Source organism: Ammospiza caudacuta, chromosome 9, assembly GCF_027887145.1.
Source record: "Ammospiza caudacuta isolate bAmmCau1 chromosome 9, bAmmCau1.pri, whole genome shotgun sequence".
In the NCBI taxonomy this organism is placed as follows: domain Eukaryota; kingdom Metazoa; phylum Chordata; class Aves; order Passeriformes; family Passerellidae; genus Ammospiza; species Ammospiza caudacuta.
The window spans coordinates 11,036,730-11,052,606 of NC_080601.1; the positions used below are offsets into that span (position 1 = coordinate 11,036,730).

The window sequence follows — 15,877 nt, forward strand, 5'->3', positions numbered from 1 at the left end:
TCCTTTTCACCTGTGCATCTGTGACAAGGCAAATCTAACAAATGACAGCCAGCAAAGGGGGGGCTTTGCTAGGGAATATTGTTGGGCAGTGTCTTCACAGCTTGTATGCCAGTATTCATGTAAGTATTTAGTGATCAATTTACTATGAGAAATGGTTGTAAAACACTTATTTGATTTAATATTTGATAAATTATTCTATATTGGTGTCACATATCACTTCTAGGAGTAGCCAATAAACCTTAGAAAAATCTGTTTCTGGTGTTAGGAAAGAGGCCAGTGTGTGGTGCCTGAGTCTGGTGTCAGGCCTTAAAAGCATGGCTTTCACTGGGAACTCTGGAGCTGGATATCCCGAGGAGTTTGCTCAAGCCTGCTGTGTGTGACAGTCACTTGGTGTTAGTGGGTTTTATTTCCTTGGAGTGATGGAGTGAAAGGGTGTCTGGGCTCTCTGCCCAGGCTGCTGTACTTTCCAGCAGCACTGGCAGTGTCAGACTGAGCCATGAGCTGGGTGTTCCACAGCCTTGGCCTCCTCAGTTCCTCCTCCTCTTGGTATTCTTAAAGCAAGAGGGGTCAGTCTCTGTCTTTTTAACACTGACTGGGCTTGCCCTCATTGCAGTCCTTTAATATACCTGGCTACATTTAATATGTGTAATTCATTTAGCACTAAATAGCATTTTTCTTGTGCCATTAGCATACTCATGCAGTGGGATGGTTTATTAGTCCCTTCAGGAACATATCTATAAGTACCATAATCTGAAAGGCAAAACAAAGCAGAGTTTGGTGCTCATAATAGCATGTTTGAATCTTTGTTGTCCCAAAAAGTCAAGATAACATAGGCTTCCCTCACTTCCTTTCAATGATTTGGTGTTGAGAGCTGAAATAAGAGGCATTAATGTCATCTCTCCATTCAAAGCTGTTTTTGAATTCCAAGTAAACAAAGTTGTTGAGTTTCAAAACACTCCTAATTGCTAAGAAGGCAGGATATTAATGAATAAAAAAGCCTTTGGAGTGTTCCACAGGCATCAGGCAGCAAAATGTTTAAATCCATCTTTGTTTCATCCAGCAGTGTTACTGTGTTATATTAGCAGAGGTGTGATGATTATTGTTTGTATAGATGGTCTGAAATAAGGCTGATCTTCCTGAGGAGAGGAGACTGCTGGTAACATTGGTTGTGTGCACAGTAAAAATGTAACAAAGCTTTTTGTGACAGTAGGGTGTATGAAATATCATGGAAGCAGCTGTATCTCACTTTGCCTTCCTTGCAGGATATCTTGAATAATCTTGATTCATGTGATCTTGAAGATGATGATCTCATGCTTGATGTGGACCTGCCCGAGGACCCTCCTCGTGACAAAGGTGAGTAAGGCAGCCAAGCACTCTCACTGTGAAACTGGATCATGGCCTTAAGAGACTTTTGACTTGCTTTCTTCTGACTCTTGAATTAATAAGTTAATGCACTCTTCTAAGTGGAGTGTGTTTTCTTTTTTAAAGTAACAACTCTTTCTTTTGTGAAATACAGGAAGGGAGATATTTGTTTTCCCAAATACAACTCTTATATTTGAAAAATTCTGAATATAGAAGTGTACTACCTTGAATAAAAATGCAACCTCTTTTCACGCTGTTTTTTTCCTTAGGATTATTTCTAGAGAATAAATTTCAAAGTTTTAAGTTGGTCTTTTAGTCTCATCTATTCAGTATGTTTGGAAATGCTGGGACAGTATTTTCTTTCAGCTGAATGGCCGCATAATTCTTTGAGATATATAATCTTCTTCTACAAAATGACAATATCTCCTAATAGGTATACATATACTTCAGGGTAGCAGAAGATGTAAAATTTAAGATGTGTGTTTTCAAATGGTGTTTTATGCACTCTTACATTCAGTGAGGGTCCTGTCAGACTTTTCACAGAGAAGGTAGAGGTACCTAGATGCCCCTGAAATAGAACAAATTCAGAATACAGTGAACTTGATAAAGGAAATTACGGCTGCACTTTGCCAAATCTCAGACTGGAAAAGTTTGAGGCATTTGCTTTGTTTATTCCCGAGCTACTCATGGGACTGCTGAGTATTGTTGCTATTATGAGCTGTTGTTATGTTAATATGGGTATTTGTTTTACCTGCACGTTCAGTGGAGGGCAGGCTGTCTTCAAATACAGAAACACTGAATGTGTAGCACTGTCAGGCCCTACCCAGTGCAAACAAGCACTGAAAGGAAGAGGGCTTTACTTATTTTGTGTAACATTCAGCTGCTTGCTGAAGTAAATTCAGGGGTTTTTGAGAGCACCTCTGAGTTATCTGGGTGAACACTCCTGTGTGTATATTAGATATGAAGCCAAATTTGCAGTAAATAAAGCACAATTTTCCATCTGTGATGATGGTGACACATTGTATTCTAATGTTGTGCAAATGTAAAGTGCAGTACATAATCTTTTAAATCTCAGAATGAGTTGTTCAATGTGCTTTTGTGAAATGATTTGAAAACATTGCAAGTATGCAACTTTTCAACCCTGACAGGTATGATTTTTTTACTTTTTTCCTCATTTTTCAGAATGGGTAACAATTCAAGCCTAAGGCATATTCTTTCAGTAGGAATAATTTAATTCTGTTGGGGCAAAACTAAGAAGCAATTTTAAAGGTTAGATCAATTTCTCCTAAGTTTGCTTGTTTATATGAAACATGCACTGCATTTGCATCAGTAATTCCATTACAAATTATTAATTTGAAAACTGCTAGAAGGGCATGTTTTTAAAGTTAAATGTTTACCACAAAAACATTTAAAGCTAATTACTGCTACTTTTCACATTTTTTTAGAGTTTGGGTTTCCTTGTAAAATTAGCCTGGCATAAATAGGATATCTCTGCTTCTTATCTTGAAAATTCTGTATTTTCAGCAAAGAGGATCTGAAAAGAAGAATTCAAAAGCCACCGCTAGGTTTTACCTTATGTAAACATGACCACTTGAAAAAGCGAAACTTCTTCTTGGTTAATCTCCACCTGTCTTTACTCAGTGTCTCAATATTTACTTTTCCAAAGCTGAAAATCATAATTGCTTGTAAACTTACTGAGCGCTTATTTTGTTACTAATTTTCATATGTTATGAGCTGTAGAAAGACACTGCTAAAGGAAAATAAATCTTGTTAGTTAAGGTGAATAAGTTTATTTTATTATGCAATTTTTTGGTTATTTGTTAGGTGATAAAAACTGAATTGGAGGTGTGAGTACTTGTTCTAGTAATGTTTGACAGCACTTTTTGCCAACACTTTTTCCATAATTATGTGCAACTTCACTGATGTCAGCCTCTTAAGACTTTCCAGGTCCTCCGAAACTCTCCTGGTTTCACTTTGGAGCCTGGGATGCTGCTTGGCCACTATTTTTAGCAGCAGTGGTAGCTGCAGAAGCATGCAGGGAGTGAGGAGGGCCGTGTAAATCACAGGGTGACGCCGGGCTGGCTCGCAGCCCCACGCAGGCTGGGAAGGCAGCGGGAAGCAGGGCCCGTTCGGAGCCGGGCGCGCAGCGCGGCTCGGGGGGCAAGCGCTGCTCCCCTGCGCGCAGCTGCTGCCAGGAGAGCGCTGGCAATGTGAGGGAAAGCTCCCTGGGTAAGTGAAGGACCAGGTGTGGTGGCAGAATAGCACTTTAGGGCTGTTTTTGCCGGGTCTGACTCCTGGGTAGGAGTTGTTTTGGCTTTCTCTCAGTCGTTTCCGGGCTGTTGCCAAATTTAGTGTTTGTTCCCTTAAGACGTTTGTGGAATTCCTGTGGCTTTGCAGAAGTTGGAGTCTTAAAGAGCTTGTTTGGTTTCCTTGTTTTAAATCATGCTGGTTGTCCAGTTAAATACAGATTTAATGTCTCTGAATCTGAAAACCAAGCCATGTGAATAGGAGGAGGTATATCTGTATTTTAAGTAAGGAAGCTGTTTTCTTTTTGCAATGCAATACTGGCCTTTTTTTTACAATGTTGCCTTTCTGTGTTTGTGTATTGTTAGAACTTGTTAAAGGCCTGGAGATACCATCAGTAAGAGAGAGAGAGGAAAATTGTTTCTTTTAAATTTATTTTCTTCTATAATTTCTACCTCCTTCAAATGATTTTCTGTCAAAAGTAGAAATACTATTAAAGCTGGATTCTTCAGTTTCTGCTACAGGTTGCTCTTATACTTGTAACGAGTTTATGTTTTAATAAAAATGTGACATTGTTGCAGAAGCCCACTTGATACTTCTAAAATGTATACTGTTTTGGATCAGTTAAAAAATCAAAACAAACCCCACAGACTTTACACTGCATCTGTTACCAGCACATAGTTAATATTTTATTTGCAAGGTCCTGGGAACAAGTCTTACGATTTTTTGTACTATTACGCTCTCTGTAGAGGAATGTGAAAATATGAGCCGCTATGAGAGACAAGACAGAAATGCGAGACAGCATCAAGAGGGATTCTGGAAAAGAGCACCACAGCAGCGATGGAATACACAGGAGCACTATCATCTTGGCCATACTGACCATTATATCCATGGTAAAAATGATTTGAACAGGTAAAGCACTTTTCTATATCCTCACAAGCATTTAAAGCACCAGTGAGCAATTCCTTTTTGGCACTAAGGGATCTCAAGTGATATTGAGTACAAGTACAATATTTTCTGAATAGTTGTGTGTCTGAGTGGAAGCACCACTGAGGGTTGTAACAATTTCTTTTCAAAACTTATGCTTCTATTTTCAGGCCAAGTACTTGTTGCTCATGTTGATGCAATATTATACATGTTGATTAAAATAGCTTATGTGTTCCATGGAAAACTATTGCAGTGTCTTAGTACTTGCATTTTTTAAGTTTGGGGAGCTTTTTGCAGTTTAATTTGTTGGTAAAGTAAATGTAACCTTATAGTCTTTAAAGGGTTGAATGATAGTTTATAGAAATTCTGCTGTGATAGTTTATAGAAATTCTGCTGAACTAACTTTTTTTAGGGCACTGTAGTTTATAGTCTGAGAGGGATCTCTGGGAGTGGAAAGGAAAACTCTGTATTTAAGTGAAGTAGCACTGACATTTTCCAATTTATTCATTTATTTTCTGCTGTGTGCCACAGTCTGTAAGTATAGCCCACGTTGCATAACATTTTCCTTTTTACCAACCACTCCGGTTTGTCATGTCTGTGTGTCTGTTTTGGGTTTTTTAGGGGTTCAAGCTACCTGGAGCCAGGTGTGGGTGCCCTGGAGAGCTGCGCGGCGCCGCGGGCGCTGGCCGAGAACACGGTGATGCTGGACGAGATGACCCTGCGGCACATGGTGCAGGACTGCACCGCCGTCAAAACACAGCTGCTCCGCCTCAAGAGGCTCCTGCACCAGGTGAGCCCTCCACAGGTGCTGGGGAGGATCAGAGTTGGGCATGGAAGTCTCACAGATACGTGTGCTTAGCAGAAAGAGTTTTGAATGCAGAATCTGAATGAAGAATAGAGGTAGAAGCAAGATTGAATATAGAAGAAAAGAATTGTTGAGCTGATATTACTGAGTAACTAAAGAGGCAAAGAGTATGTTAGTTAGAAGGGGTTTTTATGACTTAGAGCGAAAGATAAACTCACTTCAAACAAAAAGATGTTTTTACTAAGCAGAAAGCACAGGCAAGCAAGTCAGCAAATGTTGCAAGTAGAAAAAAAGTCTTTGAATTTTCTACTGCAAGAAAACTGAAGAACAACTTCTAGCTTAAGTTGTAATGTACTAGCGTTTAGTGATTAGAGAATAATAACATGAATATAGTAATTATGGTAGTTATGATAAGCTATAGATAAAAGTTAAAGTATAGATTAGTTCTACTGTATTAAGATGCTCAGCAAAGTATGCAATACATTTGCAACTTAAGTTTTAATGTAGAAGAAAAGAATTGTTGAGCTGATATTACTGAGTAACTAAAGAGGCAAAGAGTATGTTAGTTAGAAGGGTTTTTTATGACTTAGAGCGAAAGATAAACTCACTTCAAACAAAAAGATGTTTTTACTAAGCAGAAAGCACAGGCAAGCAAGTCAGCAAATGTTGCAAGTAGAAAAAAAGTCTCAGAATTTTCTACTGCAAGAAAACTGAAAAACAATTTCTAGCTTAAATTGTAATGTACTAACATTTAGTGATTAGAGAATACTAACATGAATATAGTAATTATAGTAGTTATGATAAGGTATAGATAAAAGTTATAGATTAGTTCTACTGTATTAAGATGCTCAGCAAAGTATATAATACATTTGTAACTTAAACTAAAAGTCTGTAAGCTTCCCTGCAACTGGAGCTGACAGCTCTGTCACCCACAAAGCTTGTAGGCACAAGCTCTGGCACCCACAACCCTAGACTGCTGTAACATCCTAGAGGTAATAAACTGCATTTTGAAGAGCCTCCTAGAATCCCACATCTCTCATTAAGACTCTTACACACAGGGACTAAGGCATTAAATAAACTGTGGACTGGGCCTAGGTGGGCTTATGTTCTGTTTGGCCTTATTAGGATATTGGCATTTCATTTATACATTGAGTTACAATGTTCCAGAAAGTGACTATACTATTTATTGCTGTTTCCAGTAGTGCCTTTTCTGCCTTGTCAGCACTTTACTGACTACAAAACATGCTAAATACTAAAATTTTTAACATTTATTCACCATTTTATTCACAATTAATATTTTTTCACTAATTTATTCACAAATTTTCTTCTCTGAGGAAACATCCAAGAAAAAAAAATCAGCACATGTGAAAACCAGCTTTTATCCAATAAGATTCAAAAAAGCTGGGAGTTAAAAAAATAAACAGTATTAAAATTGATCCCATTGATCAAACTTGCATTCAGCATGTCAATGCTATTAGCTTTTTCTTAAAGCTTTGTTTTCCTCATTCTTTTAATCTTTTCATTGTGTTTTGAGAAGAAGCTTAGCAAATCCTGCTGGGTCATCTCTATTGGAAGTGTTCAAATTTAAACTTCCTATGTTATGAAATTGTCATAAGCTTTTAAGGAGCTTTTTTAATGTACCTCAAAACTTGGCAAGTTGTGGGAGTTGGTAAACTGCTGGATGACTCAGCAGAAGTATGGCATTTCAGCTACAAAAATTTCTTTGTTGCCATAATAAAGAGCAGTCCATGAGGCTTTCTTTGGAGGCATACACAGATGAGCATTGAAAAGTGTGTGACGTTGTCTTTTAATACCACATTCATTGCTGCTCTTTTCTAACAGGATAATGTAATGAGAATAACTTAGTGCCTTAAAAGTAAGGCAGCAAAACAAAAAACAACAAAACAAAAAGCAAATCAACCTTGAGGCTAATTCAAGGGTGTGATTGTGCCTTTTAGAAATGAGAGCATTTGCTTCCTGTGCTGAGATGTCCTGATTTTGTCAGGGGGAAAAACAATTATAACAAAAGTAATGCGGTGCCAGAAGGGGAAGGTGTGTTCTTAGAACCCAGTGTCTGAGTGGTGGGCTGCTTAAACTGTGCCCCCCAACAGCCCCAGGCATTAATACAAAGGTTCCCTGCCACTTCTATCTAGGACTTTTAATGCCTTTAACACAAGGACAGTTTGGCAGCTTGATGGATGATCTGTGTGTGTGGTGCATGGTGTAAAGGCTTGCACATTATAGCCAAGTAATGTGTGGCCCTGCAGAGTATCATGTGTAAAATCTTGATCTAGTTTATAATAGCCAGGTTGCAGAATAAAAACCTTGCCTCAAGTAGCTCAGATTAACTTTTTAAAAAGAACTTAAATGCACAGAATGAAACAGTTACTCTTAATATGTCAGTTTTTCTAAATTTGCTCCTGGACTTGACAAATGCCTGATCCTTCTTCCCTGTAACCGTGAGTTCAGTAATAACAGGTGTAATTCTTCCCTTCAAACTTTGTCAGGCATACTAGGCTGTATTTTCCTAACCTAAACCAACCCTGTTTTGACTCACTGCTTCCAAAACTCATCACTGGACTTCTGAATATTTATTCTGCTCTCCTGTGTATAATCCAGTCTTTTAATCAAAGAACGTGAAATAGTAATGTAAAAGTAAATTAGCCTGCTGCAGAGGTGGAAACTTCAGAACCTTTACTACCTAAATTGCTAAACAATTAGGGCAGAACTTGTATGAAATATTTCTTCATTACATTAAAGTGTTAAGCCTTTACTGTAAACATCGTGCTTCATACCAACAGGAATGAGTAAAAATACCACAATTCTTCTTTACTTCTTGAACAGAAATACAGTTTTGAAAACAAACAGTTGAACTTTAGCATTCTGAACTCTGAACTAGGACTGGATCACAAGCAGCTTCTTGCAAAATATAAAAAAAATCAAGGTACAAAGCCAATTGCTTTCAAACTCCAGTTTTATTGTGGAATCAGTTCTTCTATTAGCTCCACCAATATTACACATTTAAATGTATGTGTTGCCTTTCTCCAGTTGTGACGTTCAGCAATAATATTTAATTTGGATAGGTAGAAATAGAGCTGTAGTCAGGACTTAGACTTGAGGTCCCAGAGGAACAGTTACAGTAAAATAGGAAGAGTTAGCAATTAAATTCAGTTTTATACAATTATCTCATCAGCTGTAGCGTGACTTAGTGTAGAGCACAGCACATAATGAATGTATACCTAGCAGATTCCTGGGGGGACTTAATGTGCTGTATGGATTCATTGCTGTGACTGGATGTAAATTAGCTGGAGTATTGCTAGCAACTCAGCTGCAGCAGTGTGGGGTTGGTGCATTCCCAGTTCAGCTTGGAAAAAGAAATAGTTCTTTGAGCAACAGAGCCTTGGCTGAGCTCTGTGTGAGCTGGAACACGTGCTGGCTGCTTGCTCCTCACTCACTGCCATCTTCCTGTGCCTTCAGACAGTGAAATCAGCAATAGGAGTCTCTCTCATACAGAGCTTAGAAGATTTTCACAGTAGTGAGTTTAACCTTCTCTGACTTTTCAGTAATGTAAAATAACCTACATGGAGTGAAAAATGTGGCTTGTTCTTGTATTGAATGCAGCCATATTTGCAGAGAGGTGTACTGCTGGAGAGTGTTCTCTCTTTAATGCTTAACTGGAGTGCTAACTTTGTATTGTAAGAAGAAAATGTTTTGGAAGTCTAATTCTAGTAATAATTGACATGTAAATGTTAATACCTCTTAAACATTGACTAAGGTGCTTCATTTGCATGCTTATTAAGAAATAAGTTTTCTTCTGATCTTAACAATTTCTTCCTCCTCCTCAATTAATTTCATAAACTTGCTGCTCTGGGTGTAGGTTAATGTGTTAATACAATTTTAAATAAAGTTTTTCTGTTTCTGTTGCGCTTGAACCTTTAATCTTGGCAAGGATTGACCATCCTCTGTAGTAACCCAATGCAGCTTGGTTGCATTGCTTGCACTTGCTGTTCCTGCAGGGAGGGCTGAAACATGAGGCAGTTCACAGAACTGAGATCTGTGAAGCTCTTTTTTCTGTGGGAGGCAGGTTTTATAAAAAAATGTTTCATTTCAACTTATCTTTCATGAATGGAAATGAAATTCTATTTTTCAAGCACCGCTCTTCACTGTAGCTTATCAGATATGGCCCATTTGTATGAAGAGGTGTGAATGAAAATGTGAACCATGTAGTGCAGATTTGTTAAATGCATCAGTACATTTTGCTGAGGCTTTAGATCAGTAAGTCACTTGTGTATCTTTGAAATACATATTCATTGTGTTCTGTTCTTTTTGCATCTGGTGAGATCCACAAGAGAGATTAATCTTTGTTTATGAGAAGCCCGAAGTTGAGAAAGAAACAGAGTTACAAAATAAAAAGATGTTTTTGTGTCATGCATTAAGTTGTATAACTTGCCTCTACAATTATTATTTACTAGCCACAACATAAAATAGTTCACCTCAGTGACTTAATTGTGCTTGGAAGAAACAGAACCAAAGGAGATGAACAAACAATAGCAAATCAAATTGGCAAACTGTAAGTTTAAGCAGTTGTTTCACTGTCAGATTGTTGCTGTGACAGTGTTTGACAGTGGCAGTGAGATTGACGTGGCCTGGATGAAACTGCACTCAGAATGCCAGGCAGGCAGCAGGTGAATAGCACCCTCTGCTTGATGAACTCTTAACTCAGCTTCTGCTTGCATCCTTACAGAAATGCCATTAGCAAAGGAGTCTGTTCAGATCAGTGATTTGTAGTGAATAAAGCTTGGAATTGGGAATTAAAACCTAGACCTTCCTAAAAATTCAGTAGACTCCAATAAACTTGCCACTGCTCTGGATAAGTGATTATACCAAAATAAATAGTATGTTTATATCAAAATAAACAATATGATTATACCAAAATAAATAATGTGTTCTGCTACTGTAAAAATGACAGCAGTAGCAGTTTTCTGTATTGCCTATTGTAGTGTGATACCTTTATGGTGATACCTTTATAAAGTTTATTGTATCTTTACCAAAAGATTGAAAGTAGATATTCTTTCCAAGTTTCCAAATGTGATGATATCTTGATGTACTTGTTAGTATTATTTTTAACCTACCAAAAATAGCATATGCATATAACCAGGTGCATTTTCTTTGCTAATTCTGTCATCTTTTTGGTAATTCTGGTATCTTTTTTTTGTACGGGGGTGGCTCTATTTTGCTGATTTCCCCTGTTTCATTTTAGCAGTGTAATGACAAAGAAGCAAAAAGCACAAGAAGGCATATTTCATAGATGAATCCTAGCTTGTGTTCAAATGGAGGCTTGATTTCCTACTGATAGAGTTAGAACTGCTTCTTTTCCAGTTGTGCTGTGTTCTCTCCATGTGTACTGGGGGAATTGCAGCTGTGGTGAGGGAATTGCTGCAATGACCTTTGTCCCTGCTTTGCTGGTGAATGAGTCAGGTGTAGCACAGGCCTGGAGTGCTGATTTAAATCACCAGGGAGTGTGTGACACACTAACCTTCTTTGCTATCAGGTCTTAATCTGCTGTTGTGGAATGTCTTACTGCTCCACTTCCCTGCATTTTAATAGCAGTAAAAGCTATATTGGAGCTACAGAGCTTTGAAAAGTCATGTGAGATACTTTTGCTTGAAATAGTTTGCCTTGTTTTGTGGTTTTTTCCCATTCCCATGGTGCCTCCTTCACAGTTGTAACTGTGACCATCTGTGGCTTCACTTCTGAGTGTATTTGTTTGAATCATTGCTTAAAATAAAATGTTGGTGAAACTTTTTAATTGGGGGATATAAGATAAATACAATTAAATACAATTAAATATAGAAATATAAAATATTGATAAATATTTATTCTATATAAAATAAATATAAAATACAATATTAATATGCAAAAAATAATTTGTAAAACTGTAAGTAATTCTAGGATTCTAATTGCTGCACTTTTCCTCTAGCATTTTACAAATGTTTTGAACTAACTAATGTTTGTGTTTTTATGGTATTACTGTGCAAATTATTTCAAAGCACTCTGGTAGAACTTCTCTGTAACATGGTGTGTAAACTGCTGCTTCATCAGTCTTTCATTTGCTGGCCAAGGGCCTGGAAGGGACAAGCATCTGCTTGAGAACTGATGACAGCTGAGTGCTGGACAGCATAAACTTGACTGTTCTCAAAATTATTTATATAAAAACCCAAAATTCTCAAAATTATTTATATAAAAACCCAAAAAACAAACAAACAAAAAAAAAACCAATCCAAAAGCATCCAAAACAAAACAGCACCAAAAAACTGAGGTGTAAGTTCTGTCAAGTTATAGAAATTAAGTATAAGTGTCTGTAGCAGGGGCATCACCTGGGCCTTGTACACAGGCTGCAGCAAGGGTGGCTTTCCTGTGGGGGGAAGAAGAAAACTTGCTGTTTCAACAAGTAATTCAAACTTGTATTCTTGTCTTTGTCCCCTGGTAGAATGATGAAAATGTGTCACTCCAGGACATCACAGTCTCAGTTCCATCGAGTCCAGAACCACAAGAACCTGAGTCAACTTTTAAGGTAAATGACATTGATTGACTCTAAGGAATAAGAGATGCAAACCTGTTTATGTTTAGAAAACACACCCAAACCTTGTGTGTTACTGAAGTACTGCTTCTTGCTTCTTTCTTTGTTGAAATGCTAACCTAGGTGAACCCCACAAAGTCAGTGGCAAGTTTATTCTTTTTTAGAAAGGGTATTTAAGGCAGAAGAAGTCACAGTAGGTATAGCAAATAGAATAATCTTTTCTAGTTGGAGACTTGTCATATTGTGTTTTCTGTGGTAGTAAGGTTTTGTAGCATTACTTGGCTCTTACTGTAAAATCACTATACAAAGATCACTAATTCTGTATTTATGGGAGAGAAACATTGCTTACTGGAAATACAACAAGGCTATAAATACTTCATGAAGTTGAAGAACACTTAAAATCTAATGTTTGTTCTGGGTTCAGTAATTTCTGTTGCTGATAAAGAGGACTGTAGGTAGTGTTTGCTGACTAGACCTTTTCATCTGCATAATGTCACTTGTTTGCACAACAGATGAATTACTGCTTCAAAAATGCAGCTGATCTACTTACCCTGGAAATTTAGGGGGTCAGCTGAATTTGGCCTCTTACAGGGACTTTTAGTCAAGTTTCTTCACTCTTTTACCTGTGTCCCTGCAGCCCCTCTCTCAGTGTGGAAAGGAGGAGAAAGCATGTGCTGTGTCACTGCCATCCCTGCAGGCATGTCTGATCTCTCATGTCCTGTAGAGGTGTTGCTTAGATCATGCAGTCCTTACACAAAACCACTGTTCTGTTGCAGATGGATGATCTGCTGAACGAGATCAGGCAGCTTAAAGATGAACTGAGGAAAAAGGATGAAACAATCAACCAACTAGAGCAGCAGCTTGTAAGTATAATGTAAAATGTTTAGCAAAGTCCCAGCTGTGCACTGCAGAGTGCAACTTCAATAGGCAGTTTTGATGAAGGCTTTAAGAGACCTTAGACAGATATTTTTTTCCTACACTTTCACTGTAACAATGGTAGGTTTGAGTTCCCAGTTGTGCTCCTGGGATCTTTAATTCCATAATCTGGTCATGATTTTGTGTGGCACTAAGCAAGGATGTTTATAATGCTGTTGAAGGTATTTAATTTCCAAAACAGTTTTGAACATAAAATTCTAGAAGCTGCTCAGAAAAAACAGTAAGGAAAAGATAAGGCTACACTTAGAGTATTTTAAAAATGGATGAGGATTGGGCCTATCATTCTACTTAAAGTTTTTGTTACTGGTTTTTTTCTTCCTCTACTGTCCATTATCTTAATAAAGAATTACACCATAGAATTTAAAGCTGAGCAAAGTTGTATTCTAAGTTGATTGTTTTTTAAGAAAATAATACAAAACAAGTTGAATATTCAGATTAAATCTGTCAACTATGAACAAGTTATGGGTCACTTCATCATAAATTAGGTTCAGGGAAACACAAAGCCTCAAGCAAGAGTCACATGTGCCTTTTACCTTTTTGCTCTTGTTCTGAGTTTGGATTTGCTGTGCATATCTTTGCATTTCGTTTTGTTAAATTCACCTGCTGTGACAATTTTTGTAAAACAACCCCACATTTTCAAGCCATTTCAAGCCACAGCAAGGTCCTACAGGCAGGGTAGATGAGATGCCAAGAGGTGCACACCATACATGTTTATCATAGCTGGGGACAGTACCTGTGTGACCATAATCTCTAATGAAATGTTAAACATGTGCTTTTGTAGGTGTGTGCAGTTAAACTGAGCTATGGCCTTCATCCTCTCCCTCTCTGGCTTGGGAACATTTCCTCTAAAACAAAACTGAAAGGTGAAGATTTGGCCTTTGCTCTGCTGTTTAAACAGCAGAATCCCAGATCACAGAATCCCAAACCCAATTACGTTGTTTGTTAGCATTTAGCTGTAAATGTTGGGTTTTGGGTACATTTGGTCTCACTGTTAACAATCAGCCAAAATTCCTTGAAGGAAGTTTCTCCTTCCCTGCTCAGTCATGCACCTGATTGCTGGAGTAACCTGTAACTGCTGCAGCAGAGGAACTCTGCTGTAGAGATGGGTAAAACTTACATTTGTAATGGCTGAAAGATGACTTGAAGAACTCAGTGCTTCAGAAATTTAAGTGGAAAAACTCTTTCCAAAAGTCAATATTTATTCTGGATTACTTCTCAGTATCCTTTGGGAAAGCAGCAGTTGTGCAGCACTGTCAACAGTGGTTTCTACCCTTTAATCGTATCGTGCTCTACAGTCAAGTCATGCTTCATGTTTGAACACTGGGCCTTGACTGTACTTTTCAAGAGGCTCACTTGGTTAATTTCTAACTAATTCTTGTTTGTTTTTCTCTTTTTGGGGGTGATTAAGGCCACTAGATGTAACTGCCAGAAGGACAATCAAAAGCCTGCAGGGGCAGTGCGCGCGTGTGCCGATAAATTCACACAAACCTCCTGGAGGAGGAGTTCTGTGAGTAAAGTGGGCCCTTCATGCTTGGCTACCTCTTTCTGCCTTTCATTCCCCACTGCTATAACCTGGCTCTCACACAACTCAGCCCTGTTAAAGAGATTCTGTACTGTTTGTGAGTAAAGTCCTTCCTGCTGTGCAACCCTTGCATACTTTTGCAGCTCTGTTATATAAACAAATATTACAAACATTTATTTCAAAATAAATAATTAAACTTTAGAAGTCTGCTCTTAAAATAATCACCCTTTGCAGCATTTAATTTACAGTCAATCCAAATCAATCCTGTATATCTAGTCATACTTAAGAGATTTTCTTATATCTTGACTTTAAAGTATCTCTTTGGGTTTTTTCCTGGTCAAATTTTCATTGTTGATATTTTCATATTTCTTGAGGAAAATAAACAGTATATTCTAAGTTTCAGTGCATAAGTGTAAAAACAAAAGTTAATATTGTTTATTTTTTTATAATTCATTTTAATAACTTGAATCATGAGAAAAATAATTGTGTAAAAATCACTTTGACAAAAGACATCTTCATTCCCATATGTTGTTGCATGGATCACATTTGTTTCCACTATGTAAAATTTATGTTCTTCATGAAACACCAATAGAATGATTAAGATGAGGGAGGGACGACATATTTGATATTATATAATAAGAAGAAAATACCTTTGCTAAACAAAGCTTTTGTTAGTCACCAGCAAATAGCATTTGGATCTTGAAGCTACTGCTCTAGCTAGAAAACCTAGGACATTTTATTCAAGGTTAAAAATGGGTTTGATTTTTTTTTTAATTTTTGTTTCTTTGTTTCTACCCTACATTGAGTTACTTGATGTAAGTTTGTAATAAAGATTAATCACCCCTGTTATCCTTCTAAAATTGCTCTTTTAAATGTATGGCACTATAGGGCAGAAGCACCACGGTGCTGTGTGTTCACCAGTTACTAGCAAACAGCTTTACCCATGTTTTCCAACCACCTCCTTTCTGTCATAAGAGGCTGTCAAAGGTTATAGCCTTAAGCAGCTTTTGGTTGGCTTTGACACCTCTGCTCCCCCATGTACATGTAACCACTTGGCTCATCCCATGTGTTTCTTCTCCTTTTACTTTACTGAGCCCTTGCATTGTTTCTTTTTCCCACTTTAATTTTGTGTGTGTGCTGTTGGTGGGATGTCTTTGTGCATTGATGCTGTTACAAGGTTAGTGGCTATTGTTTCCATCTTCCTTTTTTTCCAGTTCATTTATCACATGGCTTCAGCGTCAAGATGAATTGTCATGGAAAGTTAGTTGCTAACTACAGGAGTTTTAGTCTGTATGAATTGTGGTGTTATTTGATAAGACAAAGATAGTGGAGAAGATGGGGAATTTGAGTTGCTGTCTCAAGCACAAGGAGTCACTCAGCACAGTTGTCTGGTTTGGGTCAGGTTGGCCAGTATATTTCTTAAAGTTATATTGTAGTTTTGTTCAAGAAGACTTTTTTTTTGTCAGGAGGAAGTTTGGGTTAAAAGACAGTATCTTAAGAA

General features: G+C 37.6%; 1 protein-coding gene across 1 annotated transcript in view; it reads left to right on the top strand.

Moving 5' to 3' along the window:
- The window catches only part of CCSER2 (coiled-coil serine rich protein 2), a 58,482-nt gene that overhangs the window by 25,690 nt on the left and 16,915 nt on the right, over positions 1-15,877 (top strand). Inside the window, exons 5-10 of the mRNA XM_058810419.1 lie at positions 1,263-1,353; positions 4,356-4,518; positions 5,155-5,323; positions 11,829-11,912; positions 12,695-12,781; positions 14,263-14,361. Of these exons, the coding sequence (XP_058666402.1) occupies positions 1,263-1,353; positions 4,356-4,518; positions 5,155-5,323; positions 11,829-11,912; positions 12,695-12,781; positions 14,263-14,361 (693 nt within the window). The remainder of the gene's footprint in view (positions 1-1,262; positions 1,354-4,355; positions 4,519-5,154; positions 5,324-11,828; positions 11,913-12,694; positions 12,782-14,262; positions 14,362-15,877) is intronic.